General features: G+C 40.3%; 1 protein-coding gene across 1 annotated transcript; it reads right to left on the bottom strand.

Annotated features, from left to right (window-relative positions):
* Positions 1–11,661: 11,661 nt before the first annotated feature.
* Positions 11,662–13,326, bottom strand: LOC115375026 (tripartite motif-containing protein 16-like). Its single transcript, XM_030074270.1, has one exon. The coding sequence runs from the start codon at positions 13,324–13,326 to the stop codon at positions 11,662–11,664; it is 1,665 nt and encodes a 554-aa protein (XP_029930130.1).
* Positions 13,327–19,093: the final 5,767 nt, after the last annotated feature.

Genomic DNA, 19,093 nt, shown 5'->3' with positions numbered 1-19,093 from the left:
TTCTCAGCCTCCTGCCAGAGGGGAGGAGGGCAAACAGTCCATTTGCAGGGTGGGTGGGATCCCTCATAATGCAGGAAGCTCTGCTCCTGCACCTGGTGATGTAGATTTCCTTGATGGTGAGAAGGCAGCAGTATGTGACTTTCTGTGCCGCCTTAACCAGCCTCTGCAGAGCCCTCCTGTCTGCTGCGGAGCAGTTCCCATACCAGACTGTGATACACAATGAACGAAATATGTACTCAGGTCCCAGCACAATTGTAAACAGTAAAGATAAGAAAGTACACATTTCTAAAAACAGACAGACACAAGCTAAAAAACAGACACATGAAAAAAAATATATATTCACTTAAAAACGGCAAGGTATGGTCAGTGCAAGAGAGGTTCAAAACTAGTGTCCACAAGATGGCAGCAGATAGCAGCAGAGCCATAAAGTGCATGCATATGTAAAGTGCAGCGTACAGTGTCAGAGTCATAAAGTCCAGAGTCAGTGATTTATTTCAGGTAGTGACAATAGGGAGTTCATGAGACTCACAGCCTCCTAGAAGATGCTGGATTTCAGCCTTGTTGTTTTGACTTTGAGGCTTCTCAGCCTCCTGCCAGAGGGGAGGAGGGAAAACAGTCCATTTGCAGGGTGAGTGGGGATGGTGGGAAGGCAGCAGTTTGTGACTTTCTGTGCCGCCTTAACCACCCTCTGCAGAGCCCTCCTGTCTGCTGCGGAGCAGTTCCCATACCAGACTGTGATACACAATGTAAGGATGCTCTCCACCGCACACCTGTAGAAGGCAGTCAGGACGGGTGTGCTGAGGCCAGCATATTTCAGCTTCCTCAGAAAGTAGAGGCGTTGGTGAGCCTTCTTCCTGGCGTAGGCGCTGTGGTTGGTCCAGGTGAGGTCGTGAGAGATGTGCACCCCAAAGTATTTAAAAGAGGAAACCACTTCCAAAGCTGCTGCTCCGATGCGAAGGGGGGGAGGGGGCGTGACCACCTCTCCTAAATCCATTATTACCTCCTTTGTCTTCTCTACATTGAGGAACAGATTGTTTGTTGGGCACCATTCATCAAGCAGTGTCACCTCCTGTCTGTACTCAGACTCATTGTTATGGGAGATTAGTCCCACCACAACATTGTCGTCGGCAAACTTCACAATGTGACTGCTGGGATGAGTGGCCGAGCAGTCATGAGTGAGGAGGGTGCACAACAGGGGGCTCAGGACACATCCTTGAGGGAGCCAGTGTTGAGGGTGATGGAGGTGGATGTGACATCGTGGATAGACAGTGGCCTAACGTAAAGTGAGGGGAAGAATACCAGACTGAAAAGATTCATGAAACATATTTAATAACAGTGGGGAAAGTTTGTTTGACAATGACTCAAAAATTCTGAGGGGAAACCATCGTGTCCTGGGGATTCTCCATTCTGCTTCAGTTTCAGAGTGCCCTTGATTTCCTCAAGTGTAAATGGTTCATGTGACTTAGAAGCAGCTTGAGAGTTGATGCAGGGAGTGTTAAGAGAACTGAAGAAATGATCCAAATGTCAGCTGAGATCTCAGAGGCATACAGAGCATAATGTAAAAAAAATCCCTGAATTGATCATGAATGATTTCTCTGTTGGGAGGATTAATTTGAGTGATATGATATGAAGAGGTAGCTTAGTGAATTTAGTGAGCAAGTAGTTTACCTGATTAAACCTCAGACTCGTAAATGTTGTGATGTGTTTTCTGTCCACCTTGACTGACATTCTGAGAGGGTCCTGGAGAGGCGGCAACTACTTTCAGATATTTTTCTGGCAAGTGGAATGGGAAAGGATTTCCCCTCTCAGATAGTCCCAAGTTGCAGCAGATGAAACATCTGAATTGACATCAGTAGAAATAAAATAAACAGGTCAACATCAGGTGCCAGCAAAAAAAAAAAAAAAAAAAAAAACCTCCTTGAGAAAACCACAAATCGAAAATTAGTGTGTGATATCATGTCAGACTTTGAGAACGGGACTGATTTGCCAATTCTGAGATGGTCTGAAGGCTGAAGGTGGGTTCCCTGAAGAAACACAATTGTTGTGTTTAAATGTCGTCAATGTTTCAGCACCTTATCATGTCTCATTGGTGAATTCAGCCCTTTACAATTCCAGCTGACCAGCCTTAAAGCACCACCTGGTGGTGATTTGTTATGAGATTTTAACATAAGAAGACTCTAAAAAACATAACAATAAGACAGTGCGCATGTATGTTGTTGCCACCAACCCCTCAGCCATGATTGGACGGGAGAAAAAGTGCACATAACCAGAGAGAGAGCCAGCATAAAGACAGATACAAAAATAGAAAAGGAGAGGAAAAAAATACATTGAAGACAGAAGTTTTTCCCCCACGCTGTCCATCTCCTGACCCCACAACCAGTTGCTGCCACTAACAACAGCAACACAACACACTCTGGTACATCAGGCAGCTTCACTTTAATCCCTCCTGACCTCCAGTTCTCTGTTCCTACAGCAGGAGATACTTTAACCTCATGAACAAAATGCTGTGGGAGCCCATCACAAAACATCTCAGAGAGATCAGAGCCTGCTGTGTCTCAGTATTTACTGCAGAAACACCAGGTGGCTGTGCTCTATAAGATAATTTATGATTTAGCTCCAGCACCTCTCAAACAGTTCATCACAACTAGCAAGAACAGAACCAGGTGAACCACAGCCTCCACTAGAGGGCGGTGTTGTGTTAAATTTCAGTCAACACAGTCTGTCCAAGTTCTGGAGGGAAAACACTTTTTATTGATTATAATAATGTTTTAATTTCTCACTTTTCTTAACCAAGGTATTTTAGTTCAGTGTTGTTTATTGATTTTGCAGCAATAAAAATGACAAAACATCCACGGAAAAAGTACTTGGAACAATTGTTTATAACACTCAAATTTAAAGAAATATATACTGAAGTAACAACTTAAAGATATTGCTACGTCCCCTTTTTAAGGAGACAACACAACAACCAACAATTGCATGAGTGTACACACACAAAAAAAAAAAAAAAAACACAAGGTTCTCTAAGAGGGGGAGGATGAAACTGAATGGTTGTGCCAAATCAATGAAACTATTATAACAAAACCAGGCCTGACAGGACTAAATCATGAAAACTATATGAAAGAAAAAGGCCTGACTAACTTACCTAACAAACATGGACATCTCCAAAATATACAGAGGGGCACCAAACCACTACTCCTGGTGTATTTACACATATTTCCTCTACATGAATGAAAATGTACAGGGTACCCCCGACTTACCTAAAGTTGCCAACCTCCGACCGAATACCTTTACAAAACTAGTCAATCCAATAAACACTCAGGCAGGTTGACAGCAGGACAACAAAAAGAGAAGAGAGCGGCCCAATCCCAATGTCCACCCTCACACATTCACTAACTTTGAGGCTCGCTCCCGCTAAGTCCGTGAGGGCTTAGGGTTGTCCCACTGACAAATCATGAAGTGCGTGAGGGATCTCTCGTGGACTTTTTGAGCCCTTAATGCACCCTTTCCATAAGTGGGCATCTCCGCAGACTTAGCGTAAGGGAATTACCCATAGTTCATTGCATTGTGACGTATGACATGAATCCCCTGGGGAAACCAGCTGGCGGCCGCTATAAAAGCGAAGTGAAACGAGCGAATTTGTGAACAAAAAACATGGAGGGTGCAATCAGCAGTGACGCCGCAAAAAAGAAGTTCTCATGTGAGTGTAATATTTTATATAAAACAAAAAACGGAAAATAAAAAGTCCCAAAGCTGCGATTGTGAGAAACATGATGCATCGCTGTTGACAACCAAACAAAGGGCTGTCCCATTCCCTTTTTATAGTACTTCAGCCCCTTGCAGCCTCACGCACTCAATCACTTTCCAGGTGCAGCTAGTGAGGGCTCAGGGCTCAGGACTTAGGGAGGAGATTGAGGGTCTGTCTCAATTGAAGGGCTAGATGACTTCTAGGTCGCAGCCCACAGTGCCCACGTAGGAAGCGTCCGACGTAGGTGCCGATATCAGGTATCCCGGAACTAAAAGTTTAGTGAATTGGGATGGTGTAGCCTGCGAAGGATTCCTACGTCATTATTATCGAGGCTTCCCGAAGCGCATTCGAGTGTTGCAGCGTAAAATGCCGTGCATGAAACAAAACGATAAGCAGCTTCAGCGCTCTCAAGATGGACAACATTGATTCTGTAGTTTTATGTGTTTTATTTTATTTTGTCTTCGTAAAGATGCAGAAAATTAAGATAATTGTTACACCTCACAAATTGCAACAGACAATCCCAATTACAGTAATTGTACACATGGCTACATTATAACGTACCTGATGCGCTGATGGTTGCTATGGAAACATCATGCAAAATGCCTATCTAACTCATCTAACTAAACTTGCATTTCCAGGCGTTGTTGGGATACAGTTAACAGCTAAACTGAATCTATGGTGGTAATTATAGGCATGAAAATTTATAAAAACGTCATGATATAAACATTAAGATGGTCTGAAACAGGCTTAATAATTCTAGCTATGGTGGCTGATCCAGAAATTCAACCGGACCGAAAGGTACCCTGGGAAGTAGGCTGTGATGTCAGCCATGAAGCATCGTGGAGGTGTTTCCTGCAAATGAGTCAAAAATAGGCTGGATCTGTCGGCTGCATTTGCAGGACCCTGCGCGGTAAAATTGAATTGGGACAGCACTTGTCGCGCCGCCGTGATGTAAGCAGCCTACAAATACGACCTAGGTAGCGCACAGGCTTTGAATTGGGACACAGCCTGAGATTCAGCCAGACAATTCTTCTTCTTCTTCTTCTTCTTCTTCTTCTTTGGTGTTTAACGGCAGTTGGCATCCTCATGTTGCATTACTGCCTCCTGCTGTACTTTTTCAATATTTCTCCGTCTTCACAGTCTTCTTATTAATCCAGTCTCTTTTAGAAACTCAAACACCATCCCTCTTGATGCTCCTATAATGCGGGAATTTCCCAGTTTGGGATCAATAAAGTAAATCTATCTATCTATCTATCTATCTATCTACCCTCTTCTACTTCCATACTCTCAATCAAATCCTTCATATTTATTTCCATCCTTCCCATCTTTTGAAGCCCTGTCATCATGTTGCTTCTTTTTTTCCTTACATTTCCCACACTGAATCATGACATGTCTTCCTCTCCCCACAATGCTCACACTGACCTGTTGAATGTTTTTTTCATGATAAATAATGTATTGTTCAAATTACAATGTCCAAGTCTTAGTCTACTAATAATAACCTGTTCTTTTCTGTTTCCTCCCCTGTTTCTCTCCATTTGAACCTTTCTCTGAATTTCATACAAGTGCCTTCCTTTTGTTTCACTATTCCAATACTTTTGCCATTGCTCATGTATCTGCCTCCATACAATATTCTTTCCTTCTGATTTTGATAGTTTTATATGAATTTCCACGTTCTCCTTCTTAACAGCCTCCTTTGCCATTTTGTCAGCCTTCTCATTTCCCACGCTCCCTAAATGAGCAGGTACCTACATGGAAATGACATTTTCTCTCTGATTCTTCAGTCTTGAATTTTTAAATATCACTTCATAAATTAAGTCTTGATGATTATTGCCCCTATTTTGATACTTAAAAGTGCTGCTACAGAATCACTACAAATGAAAATGTTGTTTGTCCTTATTTCTTCCACCTACTCCAAAGCTAAAATTATTGCAGTTAACTCAGTTGCATATACACTTAAACAGTCTGACGTTCTTTTACTAATACCAACTTGATATCTTGGAATTGATATAGCTCCACCTGCGGCTTCTGACTCTGAGTCTTTTGATCCATTTGTAAAACACTGGACATAAGTGCTATAATTTCTGCCTGTATACATGTAGAATTCTTGCACTGAGTCTGTATTTTTGTTCTTTCTTTTGATATTCAATATTTCTAAATCTACACATGCAGTTTCTAATGTCCATATTGGTCTGATGGGCCATAACACAGTTGGACATAATTCAATTTCACTTTCATTTGCTCTGAAAAATCCTTACTCATCCAACCAAAACTTCTTTTATTTCCTTTCCCCCTCTCCTAGCAATCCTCCAGCACTCCGTTACTTGGATGGTTCTCTCTGTGCCTTCTTAAATGGATCCAGTAATTGGTCATCAATTGTTTCCTACAGAGCTCTAATGGCATTTCTCCCGACTCTACATTAAGAGCACACACAACCTCAGTGCTCAAGCCTGTAAAGTATCTAATTCTGCCAACACAGTCTTAGCTGCTGACCCATATACTACACTTCCAAAATCTATTTTTGACCTTATTAATGACACATAAATATGTTTCAATGCAATAGTTGCTCCCCACTCTAGCCCCACCAAACATCTCATGACATTAATAACTTTTATATGTTTTGTCACTATGTTTTTGACATGCTCCTTCCATGTTAACCTAGTATCCAGAACTACTCTCAGAAAACGAAAACATTTCACTCTCTCTAAATCACTCCCATACATTTGAACATTCACTCCATCCCTAATCTTCTTGCTGGTAAAGAACATAACCTTTGTTTTTTCCAATTTAAAACCCCACTCCATTCCCCCTTTCTTTATCCCTTCCTGCAACTTTTTAATTGTGTACTCAAAACTTCCACCTCTCTTCCAGAAAGCCCCATCATCAGCAAACAGAGACCTCCCCATGCCTACTGGTATACTTCTAAAAATATCATTTATCATTATTGAAAATAATTTGGGACTTGTGACACTTCCCTGTGGCGTTCCATTTTGCACAATGTGTTTCCCTGAATAATCTAAACTTATCTTTACTTGAATAGTTCTTCCATTTAGAAAATCCATAATCCAGTTAAATGCATTTCCCTCAATTCCCATTTGATGAAGCTTAATCAATAATCCTTCCCTCCATAACATATCGTATGCCTTTTCAACATCAAAACATACTGCTGCAGCTGTCTCTTTATTTATCTGGGCTTTCCTGATCTCATCATCCAAACATAAAACTGGATCCATTGTGTTCCTTCCTCTTCTAAATCCACTTTGGTACTCCGCCACTAGCTCCCTTTTTTCCATAAAGAACCTAAGTCTTTCATTAACCATCCTTCCCATAAGTTTACAAATATTTGATGTTGGAGTGATTGGCCTATGATTTCCTGGCTTACTGGGATCCCTTCTAGGCTTCCTGATTGGAATGATAATTGCCTCTTTCCAGCTCATTGGAATATCTCCTTTCCACACTTTATTAAATAACAGCAACAACTTATTCAGCCCCACCTCACTTAAATGTTTAATCATTATATAGCATATTTCATCTTTTCCTGGCGCTCTCATCTTTGTTTTAGCTAAAGCTCTCTTTAGTTCTCCTATATTAAATGGCATATCTAATTCACTTCTTCTTTTCCCCTGCCGCGCTTTCCCTCATCACTCAAATTATTGGAGCTATGTATTACTGCAAAACGTATTTGCTATTAAATCAGCTTTTTCCTTAATAAACTACTACCACCTCCCTGTCATTGCTCAATACAGGATAGTTCCACTCCCTCCTATCTCCTCCCATTTTCTTTATCATTCCCCAAATTTCTCCTATCTTAGTATTGTTCCCAACTGACCCACAAAATTGCCTCCATTATGTGCACTTTGCATGTCTTATTGTTCTCCTAACCACTGCCTGTGCTTGTTTATACAAAATCAAATACTGGAAAGTATGAGATCTTTTAACCAGTTTAAATGCTCTGTTTCTCCTTTTAACTGCTTGTTTGCACTCATCATCCCACCATGGAACTAACCTCCTCTTCACCCTGCCTGTACTTTTTGGTATAGCACTTATTGCTGCTGCAATCATGCTTTCCACTATTTTAAAATTCATCTATACTCATATCATCTTTAATCTGTTTAAGATGCTTATCACTTTCCTCTGTAAAATTTTCCCAATTTGCTTTTCCAAAAAAACATTTTCCACCAATATTCCCTGTACTCTGCACTGTTACTATGTATATCTTACAATACACTGATGATCACTGCCAGTAGTTCCCTTCTGGTACACCCAACCAGTCACATAAATGTGCAAAATTATTGGTCACTAATGTTAAATCAAGTACAGATTCCTTGCCACTATTTACTTCTATTCTTGTTTTTCTACCATCAGTTATACATACAAGTTGTTTCTCATCCATCAATTCTTCCACTACCTGTCCATTGTAATCAGTTCTATCACTTCCCCATAATGTATTATGCGCATTGAAATCTCCACACCACACAGTGTACCCTTTACTTAACCCCTCTAGCTCTTCCAGTTTATTTAGCTCTAATTTCCTGCAAGGATTGCAATCATTTAAGATCACTAAACTCTTTCCTTCCACCCACACCTCTGTGATCACACACTCCATCTCAGGTTTTCCCACAATATTTCTATGTGGAATGCCCTCCTTAACAAAGGTAGCACACCTCCTCCTGTCCCATCTCTGTCACACCTCATCACTACATATCCTTTAATTATGAAATCTAACTGTGGCTTTAACCATGACTCCTGAACACATATCAAATCTGGGTTTTCCTTTTGACTATAAACAAATTGCTTGAAATCCTGACCGTTTGCAATCAAACTCCTTGCATTCCACTGGAGAATTAGCATTGGCAATATCAACCAATGCATTGTATTTCTTGACTTGCCTGACAGTTCAGCTCATCTCTTACTACCTCCCAACTCACGCCTTTCAGATCTAAATGATGGACAGCTGCCTCGACCTGTGTGTATTGCAGTCAGTTTTTTTTTTGACAATTTACATAGTTACATATTGTAAAGCAAGTAGCAAAAGCCAATATTTCCCTCAAACAACTCAACTTATGCCCAAATGAGTAGATTCCTTCAATCAGCTCTACTGTACTGTAACACAGCTGACAGCAGAATACAAAATACAGCTATCAGTTTGAACCAGGTTCTCCTGTGTGCTACACATTCAAATGTGAACTTACAGTAAAGAATTGCATCCAAACTCAGAAAGACCAATGAAAAGGTATGAACACATTTGCAAAAGAAAACTTCTGCTGTGGTTTGGAGGTGAAGATGACGACAAAGTGGATCCCAGTTTCATTATACTGGAAAAAGCGATTGAAAAAAACTGTAATCTGCTGCACTGTAACTTTTCCATTGCCTCACATCCCCAGTATGCAACACTATGTTCCCCTCCACAGTTGCAACATTTTGGTTTTACACCCACTCCACACATTCCATACTCATGATCACCACCACACCTTGCACACTTTCTCTTTCCCTTGTACCCCTTAGCTGCGTGTCCAAACTCCTGACAAACATCTCATTGGCTTTGAGACAAAGTCCCTCACATTGTACCTTATGAATCCATAGAACAGCTCTTCTGGAACCTCTTTAGCATCAAATTCAACTAGCACAGTCTCTGTCTCCCTTTTCTCTGGTCCTCTTGTCATTCGTTTAGCATTTTTAACTGTACTGTTGTGCACTTTCAAATGTTCAATCAGCTCTCTCATACTGACACTTAGGGGAACACCTGAAATCACCCCTTTACATTCCTTTTTCCTCTGTTCTCCTATTCTCACTGTTTTGATTACTTTTATCGTTCCAACATTTTGCATCTTCTTTGCCTTTTCAACTTGACCCTCTGAACTGCACCCAATTAACAGGTTCTCATCACCCAACACTTGCAAACTGTACTTCCCCCACTTTAGCCCTGATTATTTTTCTAAGTTTAAGAGGCTCCACTTTCTTCACCCCTCCCTCTCCCTCAAATCTTATCACCACATTAAGGGAATCTCGCCTAACCTCTTCCACATTTCCTTCACTCTCCCTTCCCAACTGGCTTCCTCCTGCTTCCTCTTCTTCTTTCTCACAACTTTCGCTGCCTTCTGTACTCGTTCCCATCCAAACCTTGCTCTATCGGTCCCATCTTCCTCACTCAACTCAATACTGTCTCCCTCCTTCCCTGCCATAATTTCACAGTCAAGGAAAGGAAAAAGTATCGCTACCGGACCTATACAGGCCATCAGCCGATACTCCTCACCTTCCCCCGATCTACCGTCTATATACCAGTCTTGATTCTAACGATCTACTCAATTAATGCTTTTCTATCGTTCTTAGTTATCGCAAATAGAAATTCAAACTTCTCACAAATGCTGTCAACTCCCAGCTTCCGACTTCCTCCACTCTAGTCTAGCCAACACACACATTCAAAACTTGAATGTGTGTTTTTATTATTGTTAATATTATTACTTCTAAATATTTGATCACTAAAAACATTAGGGAGTCACTTGTAAAATGATTTATCATCCTCATCCCTCCAAGGTATTTCTACAAAGATTCAAAAAGGACATTAATGTGAACTGCTCGTTCTTTTCCCAAAGGTTTGGGGGCAACTTGTCTGTCTGTGACTTTTAACATACTGACTCTGAATTTCCCCTCTCCTATAAATGTGTTGTTTGGTTTTATTCTTCACTCTGCTGCTAAAGGAAAACAGTACTATAATATTAATTAGGCAAGGCAAGGCAAGGCAAGTTTATTTATATAGCACAATTCAACACAAGGTAATTCAAAGTGCTTTACAGAAACATTAAAAGCAGCAAGATACAATTAGATTTTATAAAAGCACATATTTGCGAATCTATGTATGACAACCATAAAACATTATTTTTAAAAATGAAATCAAACTTTTATTGACAACTACTTTGTATTCTAAAAATAAGAAAGCTTTGTATGTATTTGCTGTGATATGTGATTTAAAAATAATAATAAGTTGAAGTAATTTTGCCCATAAATAACCAGCAGCTTGGTTCCTCATCACAATATCTCAAAATGACAGCACGTCCACAGCTACATGAAATGTTTCATCATGTTACAGTTCACATATTATCAATTTACCTCCTCGTCCTTTCGAAGGTTTTTCAAGCTGACATGAGAATTTGAGAATTTTTTTTTTTTTTTTTTTTTTTTTTTTTTGGTAACAAGTGCACCAAGCCAATCTTGATTGCAACAAGAAATAAATGATTCAAAAGCTGGAGGCTGCAAGCTCAGTAATGTTACCCATCCACATTCTTTACATCTAATCAGTGTGGTTTGAAATGGACTATAATAATAATAATAATAATAATAATAATAATTTCATTTGTTGTACAAGTAATTTAGTTTGGTGTTGTTTATTGATTTTGTACCTTACAAAAAATTACAATACATTGATAAAGAGGCATTTAAAGCAACTTTGTACATAACAACTCAAACTCGAGGATATTTACATTCAAATACACCATAATGAAACATTTTCTTCGTCCCCTTGCATATAATATCAACAACATTTACTAAATTGGAATTGAAACATTAAAATGTACAAAGTGCCAGCAGAACAAAACACAAAATATGAACTACTCAGCTATAATAAAGGGGAAACCTCTGGTGCTGAGTCCATTAAGGAACAGAAAAACAGAAAATATTACAGGAACAACACAATTATGCAACAAATATTAGAAGTGTGAAGACAACAGTTGATGTTTTCATATGAATAAATGTCCTCTGAACTCTCAGTGTCTGGCTGCTCTTTGCTGGGAAAGAGCACACTGTTTGATTGACAGGTGGGAGTGCAGAAACACCTCAAGTGAAGACCTGAAGCTGCAGCAACTGAGGCAAAAATATTTTTTTAAAAACAGAAACTTACATTTTGCTGCTTTAATAACTCCTGTCTACTTGAGCTGACTAAACTCAGCCGAGGCTCCATAGGGCCAGTAAAACCCAATTCCAGCATGAAGAGGCTGAGTGAATGTGGTCTGGACTCTGTGGAGGAGAGTCATGGTTTCAGAGACGTTGTAGAAGGACAGAATACCTGCTGTGTGATCCAGGTACACTCCTACTCTGTAGGACACACGGACTGATGTGGGAGTTTTGATGCTGTTATGTCTGAACTTCTTGTCATAACAATCTAATGTCCAAGACTTGTCATTGAATCCAAATTGACTCTCATCACCATTTCTGCTAATATCCTTGTATGCGACTGCTATTGAAACACATAACCCCCTCCTCTCCACCTCCCAGTAACAACGTCCAGTCAGACTCTCTCTACTCAGGACCTGAGGCCTTCCAGTGAATCTTTCTTGGTGAGGAGGATATGACTGATCTTCTTCCATTCGTGTCACTTTTCTGTTCCCCTCAGATAATGACAGCCGTGTGTTTGCTGTGTTTGGATCCAGTGTGATTTGACATGAATATTGTAAGAATTCAGCTCTGGTCTTGGGCGTTGGTTGTGACAGTAGAACATCCACTCCAGTCACTGTCAGTGAGATCTTGGACCATTCCTCACTAAGAAGGTCCTGTAGTTTGTCTCTCAGCTCTGACACAGCTGCAGTCACATCCTCAAAGTAGCTCAGAGGACGGATGTTGTTGCTGGGTGAGTGTGTAGATTCACTGAGACATGACAGCGAGGGGTAGTTGTGTAGAAAATGGATGTGATCCTCTGTGTGTGAGAGCTGCTCCAGTTCAGCATCTTTCCTCCTCAGCTCAACGATCTCCTGCTTCAGCTTCTCCTGAACTTCTTCAGCCCGACTCACTTCCTCTCTCTGCTGGGATCTGATCTGCTGCTTCACATCAGACCTTCTTTTGTCAATCAAAGTGATCAGCTCAGTGAAGATCTTCTCACTGTCCTCCACTGCTTTATCAGCAGAGCGATTGATGGCCTCCACCTCCTGCTGAAGCACCTTCACGTCTTTCTCTGTGTCCCGGATTCTCTGCTGGATTTTTTGTTGACTCAGCCCGAGCTCTTTCTGCCTCTCGGTCCTTTCTGCTGCAGCTGAGACTGTGTGGTGGCCTTTATGTTCATCCATGGAGCAGAGATAACAGATACACTGCTGATCAGTGCGGCAGAAAATCTTCATCACCTCATCGTGACGAGAGCAGATGTTCTCCTGAAGCTGCACAGTGGCTTCCACCAGCTTGTGTTTCTTTAATGGAGCTGCATCGTAGTGAGGCTGGAGGTGCTGCTCACAGTAAGAGGCTGGACACACCAGACAGGACTTGAGGGCTTTCAGCTTTCTCCCAGTGCAGACATCACAGGCCACATCTCCAGGTCCAGCATAGCAGAGATCAGGAGGAGCAGCTTGGAGTCCCATCTTCTTCATTTCCTCCAGTAACTCTGCAAACATGGTGTTTTTCACCAGGACAGGTCTTGGTGTGAAGGTTTGTCTGCACTGGGGGCAGCTGTGGATTTCCCTCTTCTCCTCTTCATCCCAGAAGCTTTTAATGCAGCTCATGCAGTAGCTGTGTCCACAGGGAATAGTCACCGGATCCTTCAGTAGATCCAGACAGATCAAACAGCAGAATTTTTCTGAGCCCGGTTGAATTCCTCTCTGCGCCATTTCACTTGTCAGTGACAGTGAACGTCTGACAGTTTTACTTTCTATGAAACGAGAAGAGGGAGGGGTTTTCAGGCTCTGCTTTATTCCAGGAAAAGGAGTGGTTTTGAAGAGGCAGAGTGTGTTCAGCTCTGGTTTACAACATGAGGTGAAGATTATGACAAATCAATATGGAATCTTTAAACTGGAGAACCGTGAGCTCCCTGGGATTTAATCCTTTTTGCTCACAATACACAGTTGAACCTGTCTCCCTGTCTGCTCTGTGTGTGTGAAGCAGACACCGGCAGACTGACTGGTGAACACACACAGACTTTGTCTCTTTCTGTAATGAGTTCAGTGAGAGAAAGCATTCCAATATTAACTTTCATGTCTTCTCTGTTTTCAGTGTCCGAATATTTGGTCTACTGTGAAAATATCTCAATTAAACTGAAAAATCTGCAGAACAAATCTGTGCCAGCCCAAACAAACCTGCCCTGAGAAAACCACATCTCAGTGAGATCAGAGCCCGCTGTGTCTCAGTATTTACTGCAGAAACACCAGGTGGCTGTGCTCTATAAGATTATTCATGATTTAGCTCCAGCACCTCTCAAACACTTCATCACACCCAGCAAGAACAGAATCAGGTGAACCACAGCCTCCACTAGAGGGAGTTGTTGTGTTAAATTTCAGTCGACAAAATCTGTCCAGTCAGAAAAAAAAGTTGTGTGGAGGGAAAACACAAACACTGTTTTTATTGATTATAATAATAATTATTTAATTTTTCATACTGATTTCTTAACAAAGGTAGTTTAGTTCAGTGTTGTTTATTGATTTTACACCAATAAAAAAATGACAAAACATCCACAGAAAAAGTAGCACTTGGAACAATTGTTTATAAAACTCAAAAATTCAATGAAATATATACTGAAGTTCTCTTTTTTTTCTCTTAGATATCATATCGAGAGCATTTACAAAATGGGATTAAATGAATGAAATAAAAATATGGATTACTTAGCTATAATGAAGGGAAAACCTCTGAACATGATCATTCTTTAAATTGATTATAATAATAGTGATTTCATTATTCATAGTTTCATTAAGTGTCATTGTTTTGTACCTTATGAAAAATTACAATACATAGATACAGCAGTATATAAAACTACTATGTACAAAGACAATTCAAACTCAATGATATTTTGATTGAAATCCAGCATAATGAAACATTTTCTTTCTTCCCCTTGGATATAACGTCAACAACATTTACTAAACTGGAATTGAAACATTAAAATTTTCAAAGTGCCAGCAGAACAAAATACAAAATATGAACTACTCAGCTATAATAAAGGGGAAACCTCTGGTGCTGAGTCCATTAAGGGACAGAAAAGCAGAAAATATTATAGGGACAACACAATTACGCAACAGATATTAGAAGTGTCTTTTGTGCATCAGTTAATCCTAAAATTAAACACAGAGCTTAATTCCCGATCAAATGCACATTGAAGGGCTATGAATATTATCTTTGGTTATTATGTGATGTTCTTTTTGTATAATGTCATGTAATTATAATTATGTAATTATGCGATGCTCTGTTTTGTATAATGTCATGTTAAATGTATAATGTCATGTTAAATGTTTGTAAATGGAGCTACCAAAGTGCAAGACAAATTTCAGATTAGTCTGACAATAAAGTGAAGTGAAGTGAAGTGAAGTGAAGTGTGTAGACAACAGTTGATGTTTTCATATGAATAAATGTCCTCTGAACTCTCAGGTTACAGTCCTGCCCATACTTTTTGACTGGAGGAAGTGCAGTACAGAAACACCTCAAGTGAAGACCTCAAGCTGCAGCAACTGAGGCAAAAATATTTTTTTAAAAAAAACAGAAACTTACATTTTGCTGCTTTAATAACTCCTGTCTATTTGAGCTGATGAAACTCAGCCAAGGCTCCAGAACAATAAAACATAATTCCAGCACGGAGAGGTTGAGTGAATGTGGTCTGGACTCTGTGGAGGAGAGTCATGGTTTCAGAGACGTTGTAGAAGGACAGAATACCTGCTCTGTGATCAAGGTACACTCCTACTCTGGAAGACTCAGGGACTGATGTGGGAGTTTGGATGCTGTTATGTATGAACTGATTGTAACGACAATCTAATGTCCAAGACTTGTCATTACATCCAAATGCACTTACATCACCGGTTCTGCTAATATTCTTGTATGTGACTGCTATGGAAACTCCACCCCTCCACTCCACCTCCCAGTAACAATGTCCAGTCAGACTCTCTCTACTCAGGTTTCAAGGTTTGAAAGAACCTTCTCTACTTTTTCTCTTTGTGTTGTGGTCTGTGGACAGAACATGACCATCAGTCAGATCAGCAGCACAGGAGACTGCTCCATTGCCGGTTACTGCTGAAGTTTCTCACATGGACATTGTCATCAGGTTTTAACTGTCTCTCTCATGCATGGTGATCATGTCCCTGCTTTTCTTTTCCTGCTTTCTCTCCAGTTTTGCCTTAATGTCCAGGCATCTGGTCCAGTCTTGACTTGGGACCCCGTCCCGTCAGCATCTCTGCTGGTCTGCATGCAGTTGTAGTCTAAGAGGTGAAGTGAGAGAGGTTCAGTCAAACCATTTGGGGCTGGGTGGAAAGGAGCTGGTGGTGTCATGTTCCAATTGGTCTTACACTCCACGAATGATGTTAACTTGTTCTCCAGATCCTGAATCATTCTTGGCCACCAGACATAGGATCGTGTAATGCTCTTCACCCTAGACACACCTGGATGATTCTCATGTATTTCCTCCACAATTTGTGATCTGTTGGGGGAGGTATGACGACCCTAAAGTGTCAGAAGGTGTTGTCATGCTGCAGGATCACTTCTGTCGTAGGTTTAGCATAAGGTATCAGTTCCTCTGCCTCTATGACACTGGGCCGAGCTTATGGAAGGAAAGTCTTGACTTTGGACAGGACTGGGGCCCTCTCTTTCCACTGTTTTTTTTTTTTTTTTTTTTTTTAAGATATTTTTGGCATTTCTTCTTTATTTGATAGTGACAGTAGAGAGACAGGAAAGGCAGGGGGGAGTGAGGGGCTCAGATTCAAACCCAGCACTCTATCAGGCAACCAGTGCGCCCTATGGCCACTGTGTTTCTAACAGCCTTTCCAATGAAGACATAGTCTCTTGAGACAAATATGTAATATCAGGTGTCTCAGATAAAGCAAGTCGACTCAGGGCATCAGTGTTTGCATTATTCATAACTTCCCCCACACCCCTCTACACTATATTATGCTGGTAGGCTGAAAGTGTTAGAACTCAGCACTGTATTCCGGCTGTAACTAGTGGTGGGATGCAGCTGGTCTCACCGAACAGACTCACTAGTGGTTTATGATCTGTATAAATTTTGAATGCATGTCCAAAGAGGTACTGATTTGAATGCAAAAACAATAATCCGACCTACCTTGTCTAACAGTGAGTATCCCTTCTCTGAACAGTCCTGTGAGAGAACTGCCTCTTCTCCATGGGGCGGGGTGGAAAGAGTGGAAGAGTTCTTTCATTAAATCTAGCCTACGAGCTCACAACAAAACAAACAAAACAACAAGATCAAAAACAAGCTCACCTTGTCACCAATAATATGTGGTAACTTTAAAAAAGACTGTCCAACGTGTTCCTCTCCAAATTTTGAGGGTGTCCTTGAATATCTTGTCCTTGAATATCTATGTGATTGGCAGAAAACTCCCTTGCTAGATGTACTGTAGGACTCTCGTCTCAAAGAATGGGTGCAAGTGGCCTCATTTGTCATTTGTGAAGTTCATTAAGCTTTGGATCAAATACATTTCTGTCTTAACTTGTGATCTGCCTTGGACACAAACTCTTTCTCTTCTTTCTAACCATTTCTTGATATGATGACCAGTCGCTTTGAGTTTATGATAGCACAGTGTATGTTTAGATAGCATTTGCCTTTGCATGGCATATTTTGGGTTAAATGTGAGGCTAATAGTTTTCTTTTCAATGTAGTATAGCATTCTAGTTTATGGATTGGTTGAATTTAATTTTTATTCTGTTGTAAATATCTTTATTATTTTCATCTACTTATTGCACTTGTGGGAGAGGGATCATTTCTATGGTGTCACTTTGAGGTGTAGTGTCTTTGCGTGTCATATGCCCAGATATTTAAGTACAGATGTCTTTCCTGTTGCAGGTATGCTCTGTTTTGGTGGGAATCTGAATGGTTTTGTAATCCTAATCATAATTACTGGCATCGATCTAATGTCATTAGTGACAGATGGTGATTTTTTTCTTCAGTCGTCATGTATTAATCATAATATCCTTGAATGCAGCATTAGTGGTCATTCCTCTGCTTCCACCTTATTTCAGTTTTATTTCATTTATGTATTTATTTATTTATGTTGCCCATGTTTTGGCCCTGCTGCAAAGCAGTTGTGCCACTGATCTTCCATTATGAAGCATTTTCAAAGTACACACAAAGTATTACTGTTAGCGCGCCACTAGGTGACAGTATAGGCCAGGAATTATAATGACAGTCATTTGTTTAACCTAAACACATTGAAGTAAGACCCAAATAAGATGTTCCTAGTTCAAATTAAACATTTTTTGAACGATTGTTAAAAAATAAATAATGCTAAAGATTGTTGGAAAAGAATGATGCCCATCATTGTGCTGTTGTTACCTGCTTATCAATGGAAATGTGGTCTGTTTTGGATGATTATGGTACATTGTATGAGTTATAGTTTTGGTTCATGTTCATAATATGTGAATATAAAATTGGAACACTTTTGGACAATTTGAACCGGAAATTCTGAAAGTTTCTGTCAGAACCAATTCAGGTTGGGACAGAAACTTTCACAGCACAGTTCTTTAAAGAACCGTTTTTGGTGGGTTTTTTTTTTTTTTTTTTTGTTCTTAAATGGCTCTGGAAAAAAATCCAAAGGTGCTTCAAAGCCCCAACAAAAAAGTTCTTTAAGGGACCAGAAATGGTTCTTCCAAGATTTTTACCACCACAGCCTCATGCCAAAAACAACAACAACAACAACAACAACAATGTGCTATAGGGCCTACAGTTCCTGGTATCATGCAGAGCCTTTTTTCCTCTCCCCAGGTGAGGAACCATTCAGTGGTTCTTTATGGTTCTCAAGCCACACAGTCTTTTAAAGAACCATTTTAGAACCATTATTTTTCTGGCTGTGAGAATATTACACTCAGTGTCCACTTTGTCAGCCCCACCTGCACAATCTAATCTAATCCAGTCTAATCCAACTGCTCTGCCATAAAGTTTCCTCTCCTGCTGCCTATAATGCTCAGCTTGTCTTGTTGTCACAGTAATAGAGGTGTTCATTCACTTCTATGTTTGGCATTGAGCTCATAGTTAGTGCTGCTGTTGGACTGGACTGCACTTTACTGACAGCTGTTTCCACTATTCTGTCCCCCCTCATGTATTTAAATAGGGGATGACAAAAAAATAGAAACACCTCTCAGTATAATTTAGTCCAGTAGCAGACCTCTGCAAACTACAACCTCAGTAATAAACACAGAATTAAGCTTACACATTCTCCACAATGACAACACAAACTGAACATTATCAGCTTTGTTAAAAGGTAGAATTTATGGTCGAGCTGCTCACCTGAACAGGTAGAGCTGATGAAGTGGACACTGACTGCATAGTGATTTTCAACCAGCTTTATTTCTACCGGCTTTATTTTCACCGATTTACAGACGGATGATTTCACCATTTGCACCGGTGCGCCGATTTAAAAACCACATCCACAACTGTCGGATATTTATAGA

Source organism: Myripristis murdjan, chromosome 17 (assembly GCF_902150065.1).
Source record: "Myripristis murdjan chromosome 17, fMyrMur1.1, whole genome shotgun sequence".
Classification (NCBI taxonomy): Eukaryota; Metazoa; Chordata; class Actinopteri; order Holocentriformes; family Holocentridae; genus Myripristis; species Myripristis murdjan.
The sequence above is the reverse complement of the archived record's forward strand: the minus strand, read 5'-3'. Positions and strand labels throughout refer to the sequence as shown.